General features: G+C 41.0%; 3 protein-coding genes and 1 pseudogene across 5 annotated transcripts in view; 2 read left to right on the top strand and 2 right to left on the bottom strand.

The window, feature by feature from the left end:
* The window catches only part of egfem1 (EGF-like and EMI domain containing 1), a 31,373-nt gene extending 19,665 nt beyond the window's left edge, over positions 1–11,708 (bottom strand). The window contains exons 1-13 of the mRNA XM_025054925.1: positions 11,704–11,708; positions 11,087–11,263; positions 10,823–10,932; positions 10,421–10,525; positions 5,422–5,544; positions 4,066–4,188; positions 3,166–3,291; positions 2,814–2,936; positions 2,415–2,537; positions 2,171–2,308; positions 1,969–2,091; positions 1,349–1,471; positions 798–1,279 (exon numbers count right to left, since the gene is read on the bottom strand). Coding sequence (XP_024910693.1) covers positions 798–1,279; positions 1,349–1,471; positions 1,969–2,091; positions 2,171–2,308; positions 2,415–2,537; positions 2,814–2,936; positions 3,166–3,291; positions 4,066–4,188; positions 5,422–5,544; positions 10,421–10,525; positions 10,823–10,932; positions 11,087–11,263; positions 11,704–11,708 — 1,881 coding nt within the window. The remainder of the gene's footprint in view (positions 1–797; positions 1,280–1,348; positions 1,472–1,968; positions 2,092–2,170; positions 2,309–2,414; positions 2,538–2,813; positions 2,937–3,165; positions 3,292–4,065; positions 4,189–5,421; positions 5,545–10,420; positions 10,526–10,822; positions 10,933–11,086; positions 11,264–11,703) is intronic.
* A 1,062-nt stretch (positions 11,709–12,770) lies between these two features.
* On the top strand, positions 12,771–17,553 carry mffa (mitochondrial fission factor a). 3 transcript variants are annotated; one of them, XM_008308412.3, is made up of 8 exons: positions 12,771–12,971; positions 13,615–13,834; positions 14,024–14,193; positions 14,306–14,397; positions 14,965–15,126; positions 16,316–16,372; positions 16,523–16,607; positions 17,003–17,553. In XM_008308412.3, exons 2-8 carry the CDS (start codon positions 13,621–13,623, stop codon positions 17,132–17,134), a joined length of 912 nt encoding a protein of 303 aa, XP_008306634.1. In that variant the 5' UTR covers positions 12,771–12,971; positions 13,615–13,620; the 3' UTR covers positions 17,135–17,553. The 3 variants fall into 3 exon arrangements, with proteins under 3 accessions (XP_008306634.1, XP_008306636.1, XP_008306637.1); XM_008308414.3 differs by lacking the exon at positions 14,965–15,126; XM_008308415.3 differs by lacking the exons at positions 14,965–15,126; positions 16,316–16,372 and having other exon boundaries at positions 12,772–12,971.
* A 234-nt stretch (positions 17,554–17,787) lies between these two features.
* Positions 17,788–19,789, bottom strand: LOC103377557 (dynein assembly factor 1, axonemal pseudogene; annotated as a pseudogene).
* Positions 19,790–19,870: 81 nt separating this feature from the next.
* On the top strand, positions 19,871–21,845 carry mrpl44 (mitochondrial ribosomal protein L44). Its single transcript, XM_008308411.3, has 4 exons — positions 19,871–20,156; positions 20,546–21,014; positions 21,098–21,276; positions 21,455–21,845. Exons 1-4 carry the CDS (start codon positions 19,981–19,983, stop codon positions 21,627–21,629), a joined length of 999 nt encoding a protein of 332 aa, XP_008306633.1. The 5' UTR covers positions 19,871–19,980; the 3' UTR covers positions 21,630–21,845.
* Positions 21,846–22,441: the final 596 nt, after the last annotated feature.

Raw genomic sequence — 22,441 nt, 5'->3', positions numbered from 1 at the left:
GGTTAGGTTTTAAATTCAATTTACTTAAAAAAAATTGAGTCTCGTATTTGTCCCATTTTGAGAACATTTACAAAACGCTCCATCAATGTGCATGTGTGTGTCAATCAGGCTGGAGACCCTGAAGATTATTTGGGGGGTTTTGGGGGGGGGGGCAGCAGTGACTCAGTGGTATATTTTAGGATTAAAATTGTGTTTTATATCAAACTGGCTCTGTGTTATTTTGTATTTAATGTGAAGTTAACGACATCCTGGTTCATGACTGTATCACTGTGGCGACCAATACTTAACATTAACCTGGGCTTTAATTACAACACAGCAGATTGAAATGGATTTTGGATTGGAATTAACATGGGAAACAATGTGACTGAACCAATCAATAACAGACTGATTGGTGTCTGAAGGTTTTCACCTGTGAATGAATCCAGGTGTCTCTGTGACTGCTCCTCTGATACTGCCTACATATGGCTTCAGTTTCTCTCTGCTGACCGTGCTGTCAGCTGGGTTTTCTGTTCTGTAGATAGTTTTTTTTTTTCTTCCTTTTTTTGGCTGACGGTTGATTTCCACATTTTTGTTTCAACTTTGGTTATTGTACATTTATTTGTTACTTTTTACATCTCACGGTCATCTTGTCTCTCAGTATTGTCACAGCTAAAGATCTGAGCTGTGACAGCAGAGAGCTGCAGATTAGTGCAGAGGCCAGATCGCAGTGATGTCACTGAAAATACAACAGGTTTGAATTTGTAGAAGATAAAGTCAGTGTGACTTTGACCGAGCGAGTCTTCAGTCAAGAGATCAACACTTTGACACTTTGACTTACTCATGTTGCAGATGGTTCCCATCCATCCAGGGAAACATTGACACTGCTCTGCATTTTCACTGCACTCTCCGTTCACACAGTCTTCACAGGTCACGCTGCAGTCGTCTCCAAACCATCCATCCAAACATGCTGACACGGCAAATGACAAATTTGAGTCATTCTTTTTTTTAAGATCAAATATCTTTGAGGTTCCACACACTCTACCTATGTGGAGGTTCTGTTTGAGTTCTCCTCTGTGGTCTCTCTGAGCCTGCAGCTGGTTCTCACCGCCTTCGTCCTCATCGTCCACAACGTCATAGTCATGATTACTGTCAGAACGGGCGTGCAGGGCCGCTGTGTACTGCAGGAGCTGAGGAGCATTACGAAAGAGCAGGTCAGGTAGTCTGTGAACCTCCAGCTGCTCCTCCTCTTCTTCTTCCTCCTCTTCTTCATCTTCATCTTCCAGGTCTCTGCCATAAAGAGCTGAACACATCGAGTGTAACGTCAGACATCGTACTTCAACCAGCAGTCGACTGTAGCACAGTTACTCACAGACGCAGGAGTGCTGGTCCTGGTCCAAACGGAAGCCCAGTCTACAGAAGCACTCGTATGTTCCCATGGTGTTGACACAGTAGTGTTCACAGCCTGATGTTGCTGCCAGGCACTCGTCAATGTCTAGGAGGAAAACGTCACACACAGCCAACATACTGTGCTGCTCAGTTTGACCTCAGAGTTATCAGTGTTTTAAATTAGAGCAGGAACAAAACAATGGCCCCAAGGGGGGAACCCTGTGGAACACCTTTGGTTAACTTTTAGGTGAAAAATAAAAGACACATTTTAGAGGCAGAAGAACTCTTTCATGTTGTGCTCCTAGGACATGGCTGATATATAATAATATCATATATATAATAATAATAGACCATAATGATAGGTGACCATGAACACAACCACTTAATAACATAACAATTACATTGCTAATGGCGAGCCACTTCAGGTGCCAGCTGCAGCTGCGGGCCTTAGGTTTGACACGTGTGCCTTAGATTATCTTTTTGATTTGAGAACTTGACTGTAACAGACATCGTAATCTGGTTTTTTTTTTTCTTGCTGAAAAACCGAACTATCTAAATGTTTCCATCATGACCGACAATCTGGGAACGATCCACCGCTCTCACCATCACAACCACAGCCGTCTGGGTTGAGTCTGTGACCGGCTCTACAGCTGCACTCGTAGCCTCCGGGGTAGTTCCTGCAGGAGTGACTGCAGCAGGAGTGCTCACTCACACACTCGTCTCTATCTGAGGACAGGAAGCAGAGGTGGTTTCAAACCACAAGAGAGGAAGATGTTTAGGAAACAGAGAAAAGACCAATCCATACCAACGCAGGTCTTTCTGTCCTGGTCCAGCTGGAAGCCATGATTACAGGAGCAGTGGGCTCCGTTGGTGGTGTGCTCACAGCGATGAGAACATCCACCGTTGTTCTTCTCACAACTGTTGATGATCTCCATCTCTATGCCTGTAGAACAGAGGAGCCAACACAGAGTGAACGCTGTGGCTTTTTACTGTTTATACAGTTCAGTCATCTGAAGTTGTAAATGTTAGTTTCCACTTCATGTACTCACGGTAGCACCGTTTACCATCTGCACCGAGTTCAAATCCTGGATTACAGACGCAGCTGAAAGAGCCCGGCGTGTTGACACATCCATGAGAACACTTGACACCATGTAAAACACACTCATCTATGTCTGAGGGACATAAAGAACAGCATCACATCAGTGTCTTTGTTTCCATGGATACACATGAAAACAACTACAGAAAAGTATTCAGGGTGAAGACGAGCATTCAACAACTCGTCTCTAACTCTTTAACAAGTCACATGATTCAGCCACTACATCCTCAGTGGTGGAGCCACGGTCAAGGCCAGGGTGTCTCCAACATCAGCAACCCATGACTTGGTATCAGTGGGGGAGGGGTCATGTCCCTTGCACTGCAGTGCTGTGTTCAGGTGTGGAGTTCCTCACCTTCACAGGTCCGTTCATCTGCAGCTAATGTGAAACCACTTCTACAGCTGCACTGAACCAGAGCGTCTTCAGAAAAACACAGCTGGGTGCAGCCCCCATTCCTGTCTTCACAGGGGTTTCTCACTGAGAAAAACACAAACAGGGAAACAGCATCACAGCAGGGTAAACTGACCTCAGGTCAGCACAGCAGGACACTGTGTGAGTCAACTCTAGGAGGTTCAGAAGAACAGGATCTGAGCAGGACATGAACGGTGAAGTGGATCTGAATCCACTCTCCTTCATCATCATCATCATCATCATCATCATCATCATCATCATCATCATCATCATCGCTGGCAGAACGTTCACTCACGTTCACAGTGTCTCCCATCTCTCCTCAGCTGGTAGTTTTTCCCACACTCACACTTGTGTTGATTGTTTCCCATGTCCACACACTTGTGTTCACACCCACCGTTCATTACTGAGCAGGAAGTCACAGCTGGAAATGAGACACAGAAACATGTACTTATTTAGACCTGTGCACCAATGGTAACAACTCCGCAACTCAACAATAATGACAGATGAAGAGGCGTTTCTTGCCACATTTAAATTGTTGGGAAAGAAAAAGACTGGAAGCTAGAGACTCTGGTGTTCAGCTTCAGACACTGTTCTTTCAATCCATTTCTCCTTCGACTTAATGATGTGACAAACATGAAAATATCTGCACTGGGCCTTATGGCTGCTCTAAACATAGACACGATGACACCTACAGGCTGTAAAACATTATAACTTGATGGTTTCAGCAGACACAGCCTTCTCCTTAGCGCCATCTAACTTTCACCACAAATCCACAGCTGTTAAAGTGTAAGCATTAAAGAGAGGATTGTATTAGCCACAGGTTTTATGGTATATTTCTACCATTAGATCATGCCAGTATTTGACTGGAGTTTTCTTTCACAGTAAACAACGGTGCCACCACCAGGGTCAAATATGTCCTCCTTTGTTTTCTTTTTGACACCAGAGCCACATGTTTGTGTTAGTGTTGTGACAAAATTCTAATATTGTATTGTCATAGTTTTTCTAAAGTCAAAGCCTGAAGAAAAGTGAAAAAACACTGCCCTCTCTCGGCATTTTCTACCTTTTTCCTTTTGCCGGTTAATAAAACATAAAACACAGCAGTTTAAAAATGTGTAAAACCTCAAACCTGTTATTTGTGACCAAAATATTTAAATGTCAAAGCCAAAAGTACAAATTATCTATAAAATGTACTCACAGATGCAGGATCGACCGTCAGTGTGCATGTGGAACCCTTCGCTGCACTCACAGTAGTACGAGCCCCGCGTGTTGACACACGTCTGCTGACATCCTCCATTCAGCTCCTCACATTCATTTGTATCTGATCAGATAAATGAAGTTCAGTTAATACTGTAAAAAAGTACATGCAGGCACACAGAGGAAGACGCTGTAATGCAGTAAAAATACGACAGGAACTTCATCATTTCTACCGGGGTCTGTCTTCAACAGTAACATAGATCACATTTAAAACAAAGCAATATTTAAATAATACACAGGTTTACATAGTCACGTATACTGTTAACCTGCAAACAAATAAAAGTTGTCCAACGAAGCAAATCTTTCATGACCACAAGCAGTACTTTTACGAACCCCCTTAGGAGCCGTGAACCTGAAGTATAACAACCTGAGTATAACAATGTATAAAGTAGTAATGACAAATGCCTATTTTCCTGAAATTAATCCATAAAATTCTAGTTAGTGAATAAAATGAAATTAAACGAAAAACCAGCAGTAATGTTAAGTAAAAAACGAGTTTCATTATTGACCAGGTTAACTTTTTATTCACTGTGTAAGTGTAACTAGTTAAACACACAGTAATATGCCAGACAAATGCTCAGAAAATGCTACAAAGAAACTTCAGAACAAAGAAACTACATTTGAAAAATTGCACCAAATATGACGCAGTGTCATCAAAACATGTTTGACAGTGGGACTCCCCCACCCACCGCCCCGCCTCCCTCCGAGGGGAGCCATAAAAGCAACTTTTAGAAAGATGGGGGCCACATAAAAGACATCTAAGTGTCATGATTGGCCCCCAGACCTAAAAAGAAAATGTCACCACAGATCTCGTCAAGAATGTCGTTCATGGAGACAACAGTGTCAGATCAGCGGCCTCACACATCGACCGACCTCGGCTGCAGTGATTTACACTGCTGCGCTCAGAGAGAAGTTATTTAGCTCAGTATTTCATTGAATAAAACCTCTGAACTGTTTACTGAAAAAGTTTTATCTGAAAATGAAAAAAGAAACATATGAAAAAATACAAAAAACACAAAGATTTGTTTATCTAACAAAATATATTTTTAAACCTATTGTTACCACATTGATAAACAGAGTATTTATGACATGAGTTTCAGTCTTTTCTACATGATCTTTGAGGTGAGGACTGTCAGATTGATGGGTGCTGAATATTAGTTTATAATGCAAATGCAGGCTGGTCGGGGGCTTTCACATGGGGGGGGAGGGCGATCTGATGAGGTTCTGGTTTGTTCATAAACCCATTGATAAAGTGTTAAAGAATCCTTCAGCAGCTGAGACCCAGATGTTTTCTTACCCACACATGTGTTGCCATCGCGCTGCAGTCTGCTGCCTTCAGGGCACTTGCAGTAGTAGCTGCCAATGGTGTTGCAACAGCGCCCCTCACAGCCACCGTTGTCCACTTCACATTCATTAACATCTGAAAAGAAATAATTTTTAGGGAAAACAAATTTTTAGACAAAAACAAAAAGACCTGAATGCTGCAGCTGAAACAGTTTCACTAAAGGTTTGATTTTAAAAAACCTAAATGATACTTCAAACCATGAGCCTGATTCTCAAGAGAAATATATTTCAGCACAGCACTCAAAGGTCTACCAGACTTAAAAACACTTATTCAGCAACTCTGTTCCCGGTCTTTGAGGACCAATAGAAGGACGGCTGGAGGTCCGTGGACGGAGCAGGAGAATCCATTATCCAACTGATTTCACAGCTGATACAGGGTCATAGCTTTTGGTAAAAAGAGATGTTGACAGAAAAAAAAACACTGAAGCAGGAAGAACCAACTGTCAGAGGAGAAAGGAAAAACAATCAGTGGTTTGTCCCCAGCTGTGCTCCAGGTCTGAATGACACAGAGTTCATCTAGATTACATGTATAATCTACTGGATTACAGAACTGTAATTTATTCTTTTATAAATTTATTATCTTGTCAGAAACCTTAGGTACCGTTGGTGCTGGTTCTGTTAAACTCCACTGTTGAAAACGTGTTTCTGGTGAATTCTGCTGGACCTCAGAAACTAAGGATGGGTCGCCTTTTTTTTCTTTTTTGTCAGGCCACACCCACACTTGGTTTCTGAGAGCAGGCAGAGTCGAGAAGGTTGTCTTCAGATGAATGGAGTTTGACACACTGGTTGTAAATGTGCATTAATCTAATGTTACACAGCACAAGTGTAAAGAATTCAAGGAGAATTTAAAGGCACATCAGCCTGTCAGGGTTCTACGACACTGCAAAACAAACAAACAAACAAACCCAGTGAAAAAGTTCCGCTCTGTGATATTCATTAACTCGTTGGGTGGTGACCTCCCCCCGACCCCTCCCACATTTGCCCAATGAACAGTCAGTACAGCTTGGCTGTAGTAATGTCAAGAAAAAAAGATTAGAGGGACTGACCCACAATCCTGATGACAACAACATTAACATTCATAGTAGCTTAGCACAGCCTAGCTTATTTGAAATACATAGTGTTGGCTCCTTGTCACTTTGTCACCTTTCTAGAGCCAATCAATGGACGTCACAACATGATGAGTGTCTTATTGAAGTGTGAGCCACATCAGATGATGTCCTCACATCACTGCTGCTCTGGACCTACACCTGGACCTACACCTGGACCTACACTGCCCCCTGGTTCTATTGTCATTCCTCAGGGTTGGTGACAGTTTTCCATCAAGCATTGCAGTAAAACAGACTTCAGGTCCTGCTTCTCTCATCAGGTGTTATAAACAACAGTTCTGTCCTTCTCAGAACAGTACTGACCCTTCCCGGACTCTCCAAGGACCAATTCCCTTCCTCTTTCCATTAAAAGGAAAAAGAATGTGAAGACCAAAAACTAAAACAACAACTGTCCAACTCTGTGTCCATTCCACTGATGGAAAAAACATCAGACCAAAGTGTCCAGATTGATAACTGAATCCACAGGCCTGGAATCAGCTGAATGTGGAGGTTTTTCTTTCTTAGAAAGTTTCTTTAAACGTTAACCACTAACGCAGTGGTTAGGATAACTGATAAGATCAAAAACTACCAACTAGCCCACGATGTCTCTTGGAGTGTCTGTTCTACATGTTGTCATCATCGGCTCCAGCAGCAGCTCACATGTGTATACCACTGGTTTAAATCTGGATAGGATTTTCATCTCTTCATGTTTTTACTGAAACTATGACTGAATTTGTCCCCTAACAACTCAGTCTGTGTTCAGTGAAGCTGACTGGCTGCAGTTCCTCCATCAACCTGCAGCTGAAATCACCTGATCAGGTCAATGATAATTGAATGTCATGTTTGAACCCGGTGCCTCATATTCCCGTGAAGCACGTGTTCGCTCAACATCTGGAAAAGTAACTGCCCTGGTCCAGATCAGTTCTCCAACAAGCCTCATGTTCTAACTGGCATCAGCTGACAGCAGAGGCAGAAATGAAGCAGGACTTATGTCCAACGTGTTCATTTTACAGAGACAGTTTGAGTTTGAGCTGGTGTTTACTCCATGACAGTTGGTTTTATTCAATCCAGTGTCACATGTGTCTTTAGTTACACAGCATCTGTGCCATTTTCATAACAAATTAAAATGATATATATGATACATGATACAATATGATTCAACATCCATCCTTAACCTCAAATATGTCTGAGTGCACACAACTGTCTGAGTCCGTAAGTCCCAGTCATAGCTGTGGTTAGCCTAACATTTCACTTACACTCCTTGTTGCTAACAGGTTGGAGATGGAAATGTTTCTCACCAACCGGTTAGCTATTACCAAGCCATAAACAGATAAAAAAAATAATTTACAACCTCGATAGTTTGGTGCAGTTCTCACTATTTGGCATGTTGTGTTATCAGTGTTATCAAAGGGCTGCCAATACTCTGAGGCTGATTCCAGGTCCAAGCCTCAGAAGGCAGTTGTTGATGTGCAGTGAGAGTCTCAGTGAGCTGTAAGGACACTAGGGTTTGATTAGATGGGGGGGGGGCACATTGCTACTGTAGGAATCTCACAGCCAGTCTTTAAAACACATGGTCACATGGTCAACCACACAGACCAGCAGCTCTGAGCCACTCAGCATTAACTTGGTAAACAATGGTGCTGTGGTAGTGGGGGAGATGAGAGTGTGTGAGAACCTCTCTGCCACATGGCAGCCATTATGGTCCTAATGAGCCTCTTCCTATGGTAGCCATGCTAAGAATGTAGCTCAGCTCTTGACTTTAAATGTGCTATCAGGCCAGCAGGTACGTGATGTGTCACGAATATCTTTAAAACTGTGTGTTGAAGTGTTTCCATTCCAGTGATATATAAATATATTACTCACTGGATTACTCAAGTGCTAACACTAGAGATTTATGGTCTACTACTACTACTACTACTACTACTACTACTACTATTACTACTACTTCACACGCACCATAGTACCAACACAGATGCTTCCTCCAAACCCAACCTAAGTTTGATTATTTTCCAGAACAAAACAGGTTGAGATGCTGAACAGATTGACCTTCCTACAGAGAAGCCTGAGCTGCAATAACAGGTGGTTAAAGCTGAGGTTTGGAACCGACTAGAATGATGAGACACTGCAGTAACAGTGCATCTTGAAGCTTCTAGTTAAATATATCTAGATTCTTTTAGCAGCTCTGATGTTCAGGTTCCCTGCAGGAGTGGTCATTCTGGTGAAATGAATCCTGGGCAGATTTTTACTCAGGCTGAGGACAGAACAACTTTCACAGCAGGGATACTTTAACAGCATTTTCCAAAAGGTTTTCAAGATACAAAGTTTTCTGAGCCGTAAAAAGTCGGCACCGTTCTGCAGTAGCCAGGTTCTGTAGGAGGAAATACAGCGTCAAATATGTGAAGCCCATCTGAACACAACAATGATCAACACTCAATCCCAGACCTGACAGTGGCTGTAAGAGTCCTGACTCAGCAGTTCACTAATCCTCCATAAAATGTCTGCATCCCAGAAAGTCGGAGCCGTGACGTCATGCCTTTGAACTCTAAAATTATATTTTGAGCAATGAGCAAAAACAAAAAAAAACTAATGTCTGCCTCCACCCCTCTTTCTGCAATGATCCTCGTTACGGGTCTGCTGCCCCTTTGATGCTAAATACCAGAATTTCCCAGTAGTCAGTCAGAACTGAAGAAGTCTCTTGGATGAAGAGGTGAAACGTCTTAAAAAAAATCTACTTTGTCCAGTTGACCTCGATGTAACTAGTTTAGAAAACAAACCAATGGTTTGGTAATGTCTACAATACTAACACTGTACTTTATGTGAAGATGTGACTATGTTTCACTGTGAATGTGGCTTCAGAGCAAAGTAAAAGAAAAGTGTCTGAACACAGGAACTTGGCCGACTCCTTCCTTCCATAACGACTCTGGCAGCAAAGTGAGGATAAATCTGTCTCCTGAGATGAGAGAAGGAAAATCACTTCAGAACAGGAGCTGCTCTGAGTTCAACTCTCATTTACTGACCAGAGTGAAGGCTGAGGTGGACTGGATTAGATCTTAGTCCCCAATTTCTCTGTTCTTAATCTGTCTGTTCTTAAACCTCGGGGGGGGGGGGACTATTGCCTCACACAAACAATGACAAGTTCCTGTGAAATGTCTTAGAACTGAACTGTTTACAGCCCAAGGAGGGAAGAGCCTGACTCCTGGGAAGAAGGAAGGAAGGAACTCAAATGAGAAATCCATCCATCACCGTGTGTGTGTGTCTGTGGGGGGGGAGGAGCAGGGGGGGGGGGGGGATTAAGCCCTCCCAGTTCTCCTTTGTAGTTTTCCAAGAACTCACTCCTCATCCTCCTGTTTGTTTGTTTACAGTGTTATCGTAGAAAACAGGAGTTTAAAATTAAAATGGACACACAAGGATAAAGTCAATGTGGTAATGTCGACATGTCAACAATGAAGAATCTTGTTTTTATCTTTCAGTTTCGTAATCATTTAAACACACACCCAGGCTGTATGTTACTCACTACACACACACAAACAAAACTGTTTTTGGCAATGTTCTATTAATAAACTCATTCAGACTCGTCCATGACATGTAATAATCCAGACTCTTGACTTTGACTTTCTCGTCCATATTAGATCACAGCCCCCAGGCCTTTGACTTTAAACAAACCTATCCCAGAAACCCCCACAGAGTTTCCTTGTTCCACCACAGCTACACTTCAAGCTCATTTTGGATTTACAAAGTGAAAGCTGTGCAGTAGGTGTGTTTTTATGCAGTAGGTGTGTGTTAGCAGGGTTACAGCCTAATGAACTTGACCTACTTTATTGTTAAATGTGGCATGTGTAGTGGAGGAGAAGAGACACAGAAACTGACCGTACTGACATCTTGTCCCTTTAAAGCCCGGTGGACACTGACAGATCTGCTCTTCAGTCTCTACACACTCACCTCCGTTGAAACATGTATTGGCTGCACAGACTCCTGCAGACAGAACATAGAGGTTTTATAACAATGCTGCTCATGCTCTGCATGATGTGAAGATATTCTGACACAAATTGTGATGGCGTCAGTACAGTGAGATCTGCTCTGATCCTCTAAACTCCATCACTACTGTGTTTGCGCTACGTCATAAAGATCATTACTGGGATGAGGGAACAAAGGGAACGCACGCACAAAGTAGCTTGAATTTTATTTTATATTGTTCATTGTTGAAATTTATTAAATACATATTTTTATAATTAAGTACTTGATTTATTCATTTCAAATACTGTGACGTACTGTGCTGACAGCCCACTTCTACACCCTTCTGAGTCCATCCTGGACAGCACTTGTAGACAGTGTGCAAGTCCATGCTGTACATTTGTCTGTATGCTGTGTAGTAGGCTGTACTGAGGAAGACAAATAGCAGTCAAATAACATGAACATATTTGTACCTACAAGGCAAACCAACAATCTTCTCCCTGATCCATTCTTTATCCACTTTAAAGAAGTTCATTATAGAAAATTAATTTGGAAGGTTTCATACATTATTTCTGCTTTTACCTCCTCTTGTAGCCCATACACGATCTGTGGTTGTTGCAACCCTGTTTCCAGACCTTGACCATGCGGGTAAAAGCCTGGACACATGGCTGGCGGCGCCCTAACATGGAAACCTCCTGGTCAGCACAAACATTTGGCCTGGCCGTGGGTAGAAGACAAGCATCATGTATAATGACATAACTGTATCAATATGTGTCAATAATGTGTTTTGGGGGTAATGTATGAATTTACACATGTTTCCAGTGCAGGTAAACTGTCACAAATGGTCTTCAATAAACCATCTGGCTTTGATATAGCGCAGCCAGGAGATCATTACAAGAAGTTTCCAGCTTCTCCTGAAATAAAAACTGCTTCCTCGGTCATTTCCTACAACTCTCTGAAGGTCGTAATAAAGTACATGTGCTGTGGAGCTCGGCGGGAGACTGCAGTGCCACAAGAACGCACTATCCAATCATTTTACAAGGACCAGTAAAAGCGACTCCTAGTGGACATTTAGTGTAGGTTACTGCACAGTGATTATAGAGTGTGATTATTGGTTATCTTGATTGAGGAAAGTCGCTATGCTCTTCACAACAGTACCAAACATTTAGAATATATGGAAAGTAAAGCTTTCTCTTTACCTCATTTACATTAAGTAAGAGCGAATAAATGTGCTTTTAAATATCAAAATAAAATATACCCCTTTACTCACATGCCAGGTTGCAGCTCCACAGATGATGCACCGTGTGTGGCGGGGTTTAATAATGTCACCAACCAGAAGAAAACGTGTGAGAACATGATTTTCAGCAGTCGCGGTTGTTGGGAGAGTTTTCTCACTGCAAGTTCCAGTGTTAATCAAATATAGAGTAGATCCAGATCTTCATAGACGGCGTCCTAGTGGCGGCATGTCTGTGTAAGTCTATCTAGATTAAGTAGCACTATATCCAGACGCGTTGACTTTCTTAAAGTCTTTTCCACGGCTCCGGTTGAATGCACCACCCACAATCACCGCGGGGCCAAACTCCCAAACCCCCCTGCGACATCAACCTGTGCACCACCGTGGACGTCCACCACGCACGATCGATGAGTAAATGCAATGTAATCACGCTGTGATTGTATAAGTATATTTCACATAAGGCAAAACAAAAAACGAAAAAAAAAAACGTATAACTTTTATTTCAACAACATAACATTCTAGAATAGTAACAGAAACAGAATTATTTTTGCGATGTTTTTGCGATTAAAATCCTTTTTAAATTTTTTGTTTGTGTTTTGTTGTTGGCCTGTAAAAAAATTACATCAAAAAGGAACTCAAAGTCTGAAGAAAGAGAGACATATAAGAAACAAATACCACTAATGTGTCTTATTTCACATTTATTTTTTCAAATGTTTATAATATTAACCTTTGGTTGTTCTACATTTAATGTTTAGGCAAAACCAAAAGTTTGTTTCCATATGAAAAAATGCAACATCAGAGATCTGGACAGAAGGGAAAACACGAACATTTCCAGTTAATTTTCAATAAATATTGACTTTGGCCCAGACTTCGCTCCAGTTTTTAATTTAATTAATTTAACCCGTGCTCTTTAACAACTCGAACTCTGTCTTTTAATCAGAAATCGTTCGCTTAAAATATGTATATATATATGACATAAATATGTATCTAAGCCGTGGCCCTTGTTGAACACAGAGCTTCCTTCTAACATACGCCACTTCCTGTTTAGTCTAAGGACACGGGAAGTGGAGAGGAAGTTCTGAGTGTGGTAGACGATTGTTGGCAGCTTCAGTATTTTTGATAATATTAGCGCCTATTTTTTCAGTCTGTATATACCTAGATTTAAATAGTATTCTCATTTCGGTGAAATATACCGCGTAAGGCAATATATCTAACCTTGGCCGTAAACCAGCGGTGAGTAACCTAAACAAACGTCCGAGCTTGAACAGTTTATACTCGCGAATGTGTTGTCTGGATGAATGTTATAAATTGTAGCCAGTAAACGAGCAACAAAGCTGTTAAAAGTTTGAATAAAAGAGCAGTAAGAATGCAGTTCTTCAGATTAAACCCATAGTGAAGTGCGATTTAACCAATTGTCGTACTAAATATTATCTATACTGTATAAATAAACACTGAAAAAGCCGTTTGTTGTTCACGTAGCCTCCATTTGGGTTGACATCATGTGAATTTTTCCTGTCCTGCCATAGCTGATGTAGTGGCGGTTTTTATATATACCTAAAAAGACGACATGGCATAACCTCAGGGAACATGAAACCTGTACGAAGGCTCTAGAGCTAGATTAGTTAGAGAGGCAATTAATAGTTCACTAGGTAAGTGCGATTACATGTAAAAGTTAACTAATCGTCAGTCTAAGACTTTTGTAAAAGAAAATATGCTGATTGGAGTTTTAACATTTTAGGAATTTGATTACTCATTAGCTCAACTAATATTAATGGGACAACCACGTCTCTCATCTCTGACTTTAGTCAATTTAGTTATGTGGCAGTTTAATACAGCCATGGTCATCTCTGAAGTTGCTCAACAAGTATTTCCACAGAGCCAAATGAACGGAGCAGCGTTCCCCTCGCCTACAACAGAGATGGCGGAGATGAACCGCATCCATTATGAGCTGGAGTACACAGAGGGGATAAGTCAGAAGATGAGGATCCCTGAGATGCTTAAAGTAGCTCCACAAACGCTGGACAACAACGATGCTGTACCTCCAGACGTTCCTCACAGTGTTTTCATGCACGTCCCTGATAGAATTGTGATCGCAGGTCCGTACAAAGTCCTTTATTATAAACTTTAGACACACTTTTTGCAGCTAGCACCAGATACAGAACAGTGCTTGATGCTACTGTATCACAGTAGTATTCCACTCTCTGTACTGTGTATTGTTCAAACCAGGTCAAGCAGTTTTCCTTCCAACAAATTTGCTCACTCCCACTTCATTTATTTTCTACTAGGTGACAACAATGACCCCCAGTTTACCCGGCCCAGAGATTTGGACCTAATCCAATCCACACCACTCGAAGCCTTTTCTCTGAAAACACCACCTAGAGTCCTTACCCTCAACGAGCGACCTCTGGACTTCATGGAAGAGGCACAACACGTGGCTCCAGACACTGAGGATCAGGTAAACCAGTTATTAATAATGACAAAACTATGTATGAATCCATTGATCCTAATATTGTCTTTAGGGAAAACGGTTATAAAAATGAATGTGTCATTCCTTGTCATTGTTGTAGTTGCGGCCTCAGGGCAGAGCACGAAGAGAACGGTCTGCTAGTGAGAATGCAGCTGTTCGTCACAAGAGTCAGCTGATGAGAAATGATTCAGTGTGAGTATTATGATGGATTTAACCTCTACTGTGCTGCTAGCTTCCTCCAGTCTTCATAGTGCATGCTAGCACTAGCATGTCGTGTCTTTCTTTCACTTCTGTCTCTTTTCCTTCTTTACAAAAGCTCTCTGTGTGTTGTTACTGACAACTTGTGTTGGTTTGGTTATAACACATTGCCGCCATCGTAGTATAAAAGCATTATCAGTGTTGGTGAAATATGTTGTGTTTCTCTGGTGTGAACTCTGGAGTTCACACCAGACCCAACTCCACTCCAAATACAACAGAAAAAACTTGACAATCTGGAATTTTTAGCCAGTTCAAATCTGCTTTTTTAAATTGTGTTGTACATAATGACAGTAGAGCAGAGTAAATGTTGGGAAGATTACATTTGAGTTCATTATTCATTAAATGACTTTTCATTTGGATTCATATAAAGTTCGTTGAGATGCAGAGACTTTCCTCATTTCTCTCCCTGTCCCCCCCTTTTCCTTCTCCCTCTCTTGCTCTACTCTCCCTTTCCCTCCCTTCACTCTGAATTGGCTGCTCTTACTGGTGGGCACTGACCAGTGTGACCCCATCCTCCCCTCCCAATGCCCCTTGCCCTATTGTCACCATGACTGAGGAAGACCACAGCCTGTACAGCGCGAACAGTGTGTTGTCTTTCATCCAGTCCACCACACGACGGGCCTACCAGCAGGTCCTGGAGGTCCTGGATGAAAACCCTCGCAGGTGACCTCTCAAGTCACTCCGCCATTTTTATTTTTTGCTTTAAAAATTGGGAGAGCGCAAACTTTCACAGTGAAATGGAAGTAGCCTGTGTTCAGGAGTGTGAGGTTTCATTTGTGACTTTGGAGAAGACTTAAAGATTAGTGAAACTAACCTTCAGTAACAACATTAACACAGTCGTGTATGACTCAACACAGCAGAGCCATGGTTTCCCTGATTCATTTATTTGCTTTTTAAATATAAAGTAGGATTTAGGCGTTTGACTAAGTGCTAATGTTTTTAATTTGACGTCCTATTGAAGTTCCTTACATTTCCATTTAAAAAAACAAATGAACAGGTTCAGATGTTTCTGTGTTACAGCTCTAATGTTGTCAATGTGAGATTATTAAACAAACAGCGGTATGTAAACAATAACTGTATTTTCTAAGCCCAAGGCTAAAGGAAACAAGAAGTGGGCTACATTTATTGGCCACTCAGTGCTGTTTGCTGGTATGACGCAGGACGAAGATCCAATCATGGTAAACGTAGGTCTGGTAATAGAACAAACAGAGGCCTGGAGTGTCTGAGCTAATTCTACCTAATTAACTTAAATAAACACACTGTAAAGCGTATCCAATGACTGTTTGAGAACACAACATGACAAATTTGAAGCGTTACCTGCAGACATGTCCTGAGATTCACTCAGAGCTATGAAAGCTATGAAACACTATTTTTCATGGCTTTTGTCAGCTATGAAAGCTATGAAACACTATTTTCCATGGCTTTTGTCAACAGTTTAACACTAACTGTGTGTCTGCGTATGTTAATGAACAATAATATTACGAATAACTATATTACTGATGAACTTCGCAGAAGATAATAATACACCAATAATGATGTTTGGTATTAGAATGTTAATTCCATTTCATCCATTAAAACTGAAATTAAACAGTTCTTCAGACTGATTTGGGTCTAATATTAATTGTAAGTCTAATTCAGACTGTGATAATTAACAGTGGTCAGGGTAAGACTTATTCAGACAACTGTTAACATAATCAATATTTTAAAATTACAAAGCGGCAGCAAAATTTAAGAAACTGTTCAAAGGCTTATAAATGTACAACAAAGACAAAGTTCACATACATGACACTGTCCCTCTGAGGTCTGAGGTCAATTCTCTTTCTCTTGTTCTTATCTTTTCTTATGGATATAGCAAACCGTCTCTAAGAGGGGGTTCAGCCACGAGCTCCAACCCCCAACATGACTCCAGGTAACTTTAACCTGGCACCTGTTCTTCCTTTTTCCATTTTCCACATTCTTCTCTACCTTCAACTGAACTGATTTCCAGTGAGAAAATATGAGAGAATGTTCTCATGTAGCATTTCTGTCATTTCTTATGTATCCGTTGTCATTATTCAAGGCTGGCTTTGTCAACGTATGAAGCTTCACTGGATGGAGCTCCGGATGATATGACAGTGGTTGATGCAGCAACGCTTCGACGTCAGGTTTGTTACCAATATATACAGTATATATATATATATATATATATATATTTATATATATATATGGGTACATATGTACCCATATATATATACTTAATCATTTATTTCTGCAAATGTGTCAGTTAGACACAAACACAGATGCATCGTAAAGTCTTTTCATGGTTGCATGGGATCAAGTGTGTGTTTAGAGCAGGGAGAAAAAGTCGCCTTACATTTCTGAGGTGCTGAGGAGGTAAAAAATACATTCATAGCTGTTGATGTACATGTATGGTTGTAATCAGAAACGCAGCGATCAGATGCTAGGTACACATGTGAATACCAGGTGTGAATGAAGCGCTGCTCGTGAGCTAGTAGAAGAACGTGAGTGACTGAAATGTTTTAATCCGATTTATCCACAGCTCATTAAGTTGAACAGAAGACTTCACCATCTGGAGGAGGAGAACAAGGAGCGAGCAAAGCGAGAGATGATCCTTTACTCAGTTACTGTAGCTTTCTGGCTCATCAACACTTGGGTGTGGATGCGACGTTAAACTCAGTCTTTTTTTTTTGTTTCACTGCTTGCTGCACTATGTACCTGTGTGAGAAAAACCTTAACATGGGTAGAAGGTCATCTGGAAGCAAAGATCTGATTTTTTTTTTTTAATTTAATACATATATAGTTTTTATAGTTTTTTTACTCTTCTGTCATGTTAATCATGTTTTCGGTTTTTTAAGTAGTCATCTTCTCGGGCTTCTTGTCTGGATCTTTTTTGTGCATTGCAGAGCATGACTCTAACTATGGGCTCACATTACTGTTAAAGTGTTTTGAGCTGCAGTAAAAGCAAAGTTTATCGTAGGCAAGTGGCGCTGCAGAGGGAAGATGGAACATGTTAAATATTTAATGCGAGTGATATATGTGTTCAGCTGGGAAATGTATTACAACCAAATAAAGCCATGTACATGACTATGATATTATCTGAGCTGTTTTTTTACTTTGTCTGAAAGTTAAGGTCGTTATATATATTGTGAAAAATAAAGTCTTTATATATATATATATATATATATATATATATATATATTTGGGATAAATGCGTTAAGGCAAGATTCATTTTATTATGCATTAAATAAAATAAAAACTCTTTTCAGAATTAAATGTGCCTTTTTCCAATTTTGCATATGATAAAAAATGATGCAATATATTGTTTTTTTCTTAACAAAATTAATCCTCACTATAATCTGGTCAGTTATATTAGTGTTGATTTTATTTGAAGGTAAAAGCTTTTATGTTTTCACATTCACAGTTGAGCTTTAACCAATGTCCACACATGAGAACGTGGATCATCATCTCAGAAGATCAGAATCAAAACACAACCACCAAAGTAGAAACAAAGTGTTTTCTCTTCACAAATAACATTGAAAACATTCCAGTTTGACTGTGTTTCCCATTTGAACACAATGATTTTGAAATGTTAATTTTACTCTCCCATTGGTTCGAATACCAGTGACTCAAAACTATCATCATCCTCAGGGTACAGCAGAGATAGAGAGCTGTCATCAGTGAATAACAAACCTGGTGATTGGTTGCTGTCGGTGTCTAACTGCAAGTGGTAGCCATAATGTTGCATGACTGCCTGCAACAACAGGGGGTCTGGTTGTCTGTCTGGACTTGGTGTTGGGATCATCTCACAGTTTCCTGTAGCGTCCTGTTGATTACTGCAGCTCCCTGAAGTCACTTGGTCGGTTGGTGGGAACACCTGCTCCGCAGAGACCAATGATGTGAAGTCTCCTGTGTCCAGATCAGGCAGCTCATTGACATGCAGTAAGAAGGGAAGGTTCATGTTTTCCATCTGCTCTACATCTACCAGATCTGTAACCGATGGTCCTGCACCATATGTTGGTGCTGCTTCATCTGCCTCTACTGAGGGAAGCTGTTTATTCTCACCCTGCTGACTAGTGTTCACCTGCACTGTCTCATTTCTGAGGAACTGGTAAACATCTTGCTGTTTGTCATCTTCTCTCTTCTTCTCTGTGTTGACAGGAAGTCGCTCCTGTGGTGACCGCTTTGAAATCACTTCTTCATCACCTTCCTGTAATTGCTCTGTGGCTGACACCTGACTTGACTCCTTCATGTTCTTGACAGCGCCATCATGAGGTGAGGTGCATGTGGATGTTTCTTGACTCGATGAAGACTCTCCACGTTGACAGTTCTGGTCACTTTCACCGTGTAGCTCCCGTAAACGCCGTCTCTCCTGAGCTTTCTTTTTAATCATTGCAATCGCATCCAAGCTGTCCTGAATCCTCTTCATTTCTCGTTCTTCCCATTGCTGCCTCATCCTGAACTCCCCCTCCAGTCCCCCCACTGCCCAGGCCTCAGCACATGCCCTTTCTTTAGGAAATACAGGGACATTGTCCAGACAGGTGAGCTGCTTCAGGTGTGCAGTTAAGGTCTTCCTGTAGTTGGGTATTTTTTTCACAACACAATTTCCAAATAAATTTAACACCCGGAGTTCTGGCATCGACTCCAGTATGGGTAGGATTGCAGGGTCATTTAGTTTATTGTGAGACAAATCCAGCACATTGATGGCACTGCACTGACTGAGATGCTGAATGTCCTCCACCGATTTGAGCTTATTATGGGTAATCTCCAGAGTGGACAAGTTGGGTAGGCAGGATATGTTTTCTATTCTTTGGATGCAGTTGTTTGAGACGTTCAAAGTACAAAGTTCCTGCATGTGATCAAGGTTTTCCAACTTCTCTATGTAGTTCTGTTGCAGGAAGAGGCAGCGCATATCCATCTGGGCGTTCAGGTTCTCAATGCGACTCAGCACGTTGCACTGCAGCCAGAGACATCTTAATCCTGTGTAATCCTCCAAATTCTCAATAGTGGTGAAGCCTTTGTAGTGTAGGTACAGTGTGTCATTCAGGTGAGGCGTGCCATAAAGTTTGTGCTCCCTACAGTGGTCTTTAAGGAATTTCTTAGTAATCCGTGGCCCTGAGTCCCTTTCTGAACCCGGTCCTAGTAAACTTTGAGTTATACTATTACTAGTTGTCCTGCGATCCATGTTTTCTAATGGTTCTAGAGGGTGGAATTCAATATCAAGAGGAATATATTCCAGGATTAAAGGGGTTCCTTTCCCCTTTTGTTTACCTTTTAAGGAATCTGGTAACTGAAATATCTAATTTCTCCATACACTTCAAAGGATTAAAGACGAACGAGTCTTTGTTGTGAACAATAACACAGGCACGATGACAAAACGCTGTCAGCAGTTGGTTTAGGTTTTGTCGGCATAGCGACCAGTGGTCCGTTCAAAGTGCTAAAGCTGGCCGGAAGTATAGACCGGATGTAGTTTCACGTCGGACAGTTTTTGCTGGTGCAACGTTCTCGCAGTGAACAGACATGGCGTCTGGTTACCTTCTAAATCGTGGTGCGCTAACATTGAGAAATAATTTGCAGCGCGTTTGCAAAAATGTGGTATATTTACAGATTCGAGAGAAAAAAAGATGGATGAGGGCATACACACATTTAATGGCCAGAAAATTAAAGATTGAGGGACCGCCGCCACCGCAGCCACGGTAAGGTGACGTTAGCTGAACCGTGTGACCACTTGGAGAGCATTTCAAGGCCGTTTTTATACCATGTAATAGGATGTGCATCGTCTCTAAACGATAACGTACTGTGGACAATTCTCAATACAGTTACTTATTCTTATTTCACTAACGTTATATCCTAACACATGATAACTTCAGGATTGGTAAAATATAAATATGATCGTAGTGTAAAAGGTATATTTTTTTTATGGAAAAGCACTTTCTTTTTCATTTTCTTTTTCGGTAATAACAAAATGTGCCTTTTACCAATACAAGATTTGTATGAAAAACAGTTGTGATTATGATTCTGTTACATCATGATTGTTTAAACCTTATAGAAAACTTTTTAAAATCCACTTTTGCCTTTTTTTCAGCTCTCAAAAGCTCCTGTGGGATTACCACGCTGAGGTGCAGGCTTTCAGCAACCGCCTGCATGAGAACTTCCCAGTGGAGATACTCAAAAGAGCCTTCATCAACCCATGTTACATTCATTCAGAGCAGGAGAGGCGAGAAAAATTAGGCATGGACTCTGAGACTACAGCTTTAGTTTTGAAAGATAATATTCAGCTGAGTGAAAAAGGAGCAGATTTCACCAAAAGCTTTCTGACTGACTGGTGCAGGGTAAACTTCCCAAATCTGCCCAGTGAGGGGGTGGAGAGCATTGTAGTGCACCTTAACAGTTTGGAGGTTGTGACCTATGTAGCAAGAAATCTGGGCATTGAAGACCTCACTATGAGTGCAGACTTTCCAGTTCCTGATGCTGTCATGTATTCTACATTCATGGCAGTGATTGGAGTTTTACAGGAGAGTAGTGGTTCAGAGCGGGCAGGATTCTTTCTCAGGGTTGGTGTCTCCGTGTGTTGTGATAAACATCTGATTCCAACTTTAAATGGTCTCTCAAACATTCTCATCTCAATCTCCTGTAGGATTTCCTAGCCACTCAGCTGATAGGAAAGGACCTGTTTGACATGTGGACAGTGGTCAATCCAATGGGACTACTGGTGGAGGAGCTTACTAACAGGAACGTCCCTCTGCCAGAACCTCGCCTCATCAGGTCTGCTGGTGCCAGTACTGCTCTGCCACTGTTCTTTGTCGGCCTGTACAGGTATTTGTGCGCCACAGACCAAGATGCATTCATTTAATCTTGAGTTTGAGTGAAATTCAAATAAAAGTATTGACCCCCCCCCTTTTGGCGCCCCCAGACCAAGATTCATTCATTTAAACTTGATGTGGGGTGAAAACCAAAAAAAAATTTTCTCCCCCCCCCCCCCCCCTGTGTTCAGTGATAAGAAACTTCTAGGACAGGGCCCAGGGGAAACAGTGTTAGCAGCTGAGGAAGAAGCAGCTCGTGTGACTCTTCGGAAACTGTATGGCTACAGTGAAAATCGCAGGCCATTTGATTTCTCTCCAGCTCAGCACCTTCAGCCACCATTAATTCAGTCAATGGGTTCCAACTGATGAATAATAAACTGCTGTACACATATGCCACAAAATAAAGAAAACACCTGAGTAGAGATGGCTGATTCCCTTTACGTCCACTTCAATTTCTTCATTTGTAACAGCACAGAGGTTGAGCAGTCATTACAAAAAAGCATTGAAATCCATTTTGCTTTGTAAATAACCACATATCTACTTTGTAAACTTGTTTCATTAAAATGTCCTGTGTATATATTATACTGGTCATGTATGTTTTTTTGACTTGAAAGTCTTGAGTCTGGATGTTTCAGTGCATCCAGTACTGGAACTCTAAGGCTGAAAGAAAGAAAGAAGATGAGAATCTTAAAAACAAATTGACAGGAGTTTAACATACACATACAGTCTGTTATTGAAGAAAAAGGCCACGACATCAACCATTTATTTAGGAATGAATGTTAGCATTAAAATCTGAGTTGATACAAATTACTGATACTGAGTTAATGGTTAGTGTTATCTACATTAAAAATCACAAAGTTTGCTAATGATTAATTATAATGATAATAATGTCTTTTGATTTATTGATATCCATGTGGAATTGTCAGTATAATATATGGATGTTAAAATGCATGGAAAGTCCTGTAGTTGTTTACTGAGAACTCATTTAATACACTGTTATTCAACACGGCCTTCCATAAAGAAAATAATTAGATAATGAAAACGGGTTAAATAATACATTTAAAAAACACATTGATAAAATCATAGTAATAATAATTTTGAAGTGCATTACTGCGAACAGGCAAGGCCCGTCAAATATTTTCGTCCAAATATTCCACGGTGGACTTTTGAGAAAGTGG

Source organism: Cynoglossus semilaevis, chromosome 4 (assembly GCF_000523025.1).
Source record: "Cynoglossus semilaevis isolate Cse_v1.0 chromosome 4, Cse_v1.0, whole genome shotgun sequence".
Lineage (NCBI taxonomy): Eukaryota > Metazoa > Chordata > Actinopteri > Pleuronectiformes > Cynoglossidae > Cynoglossus > Cynoglossus semilaevis.
The sequence above is the reverse complement of the archived record's forward strand: the minus strand, read 5'-3'. Positions and strand labels throughout refer to the sequence as shown.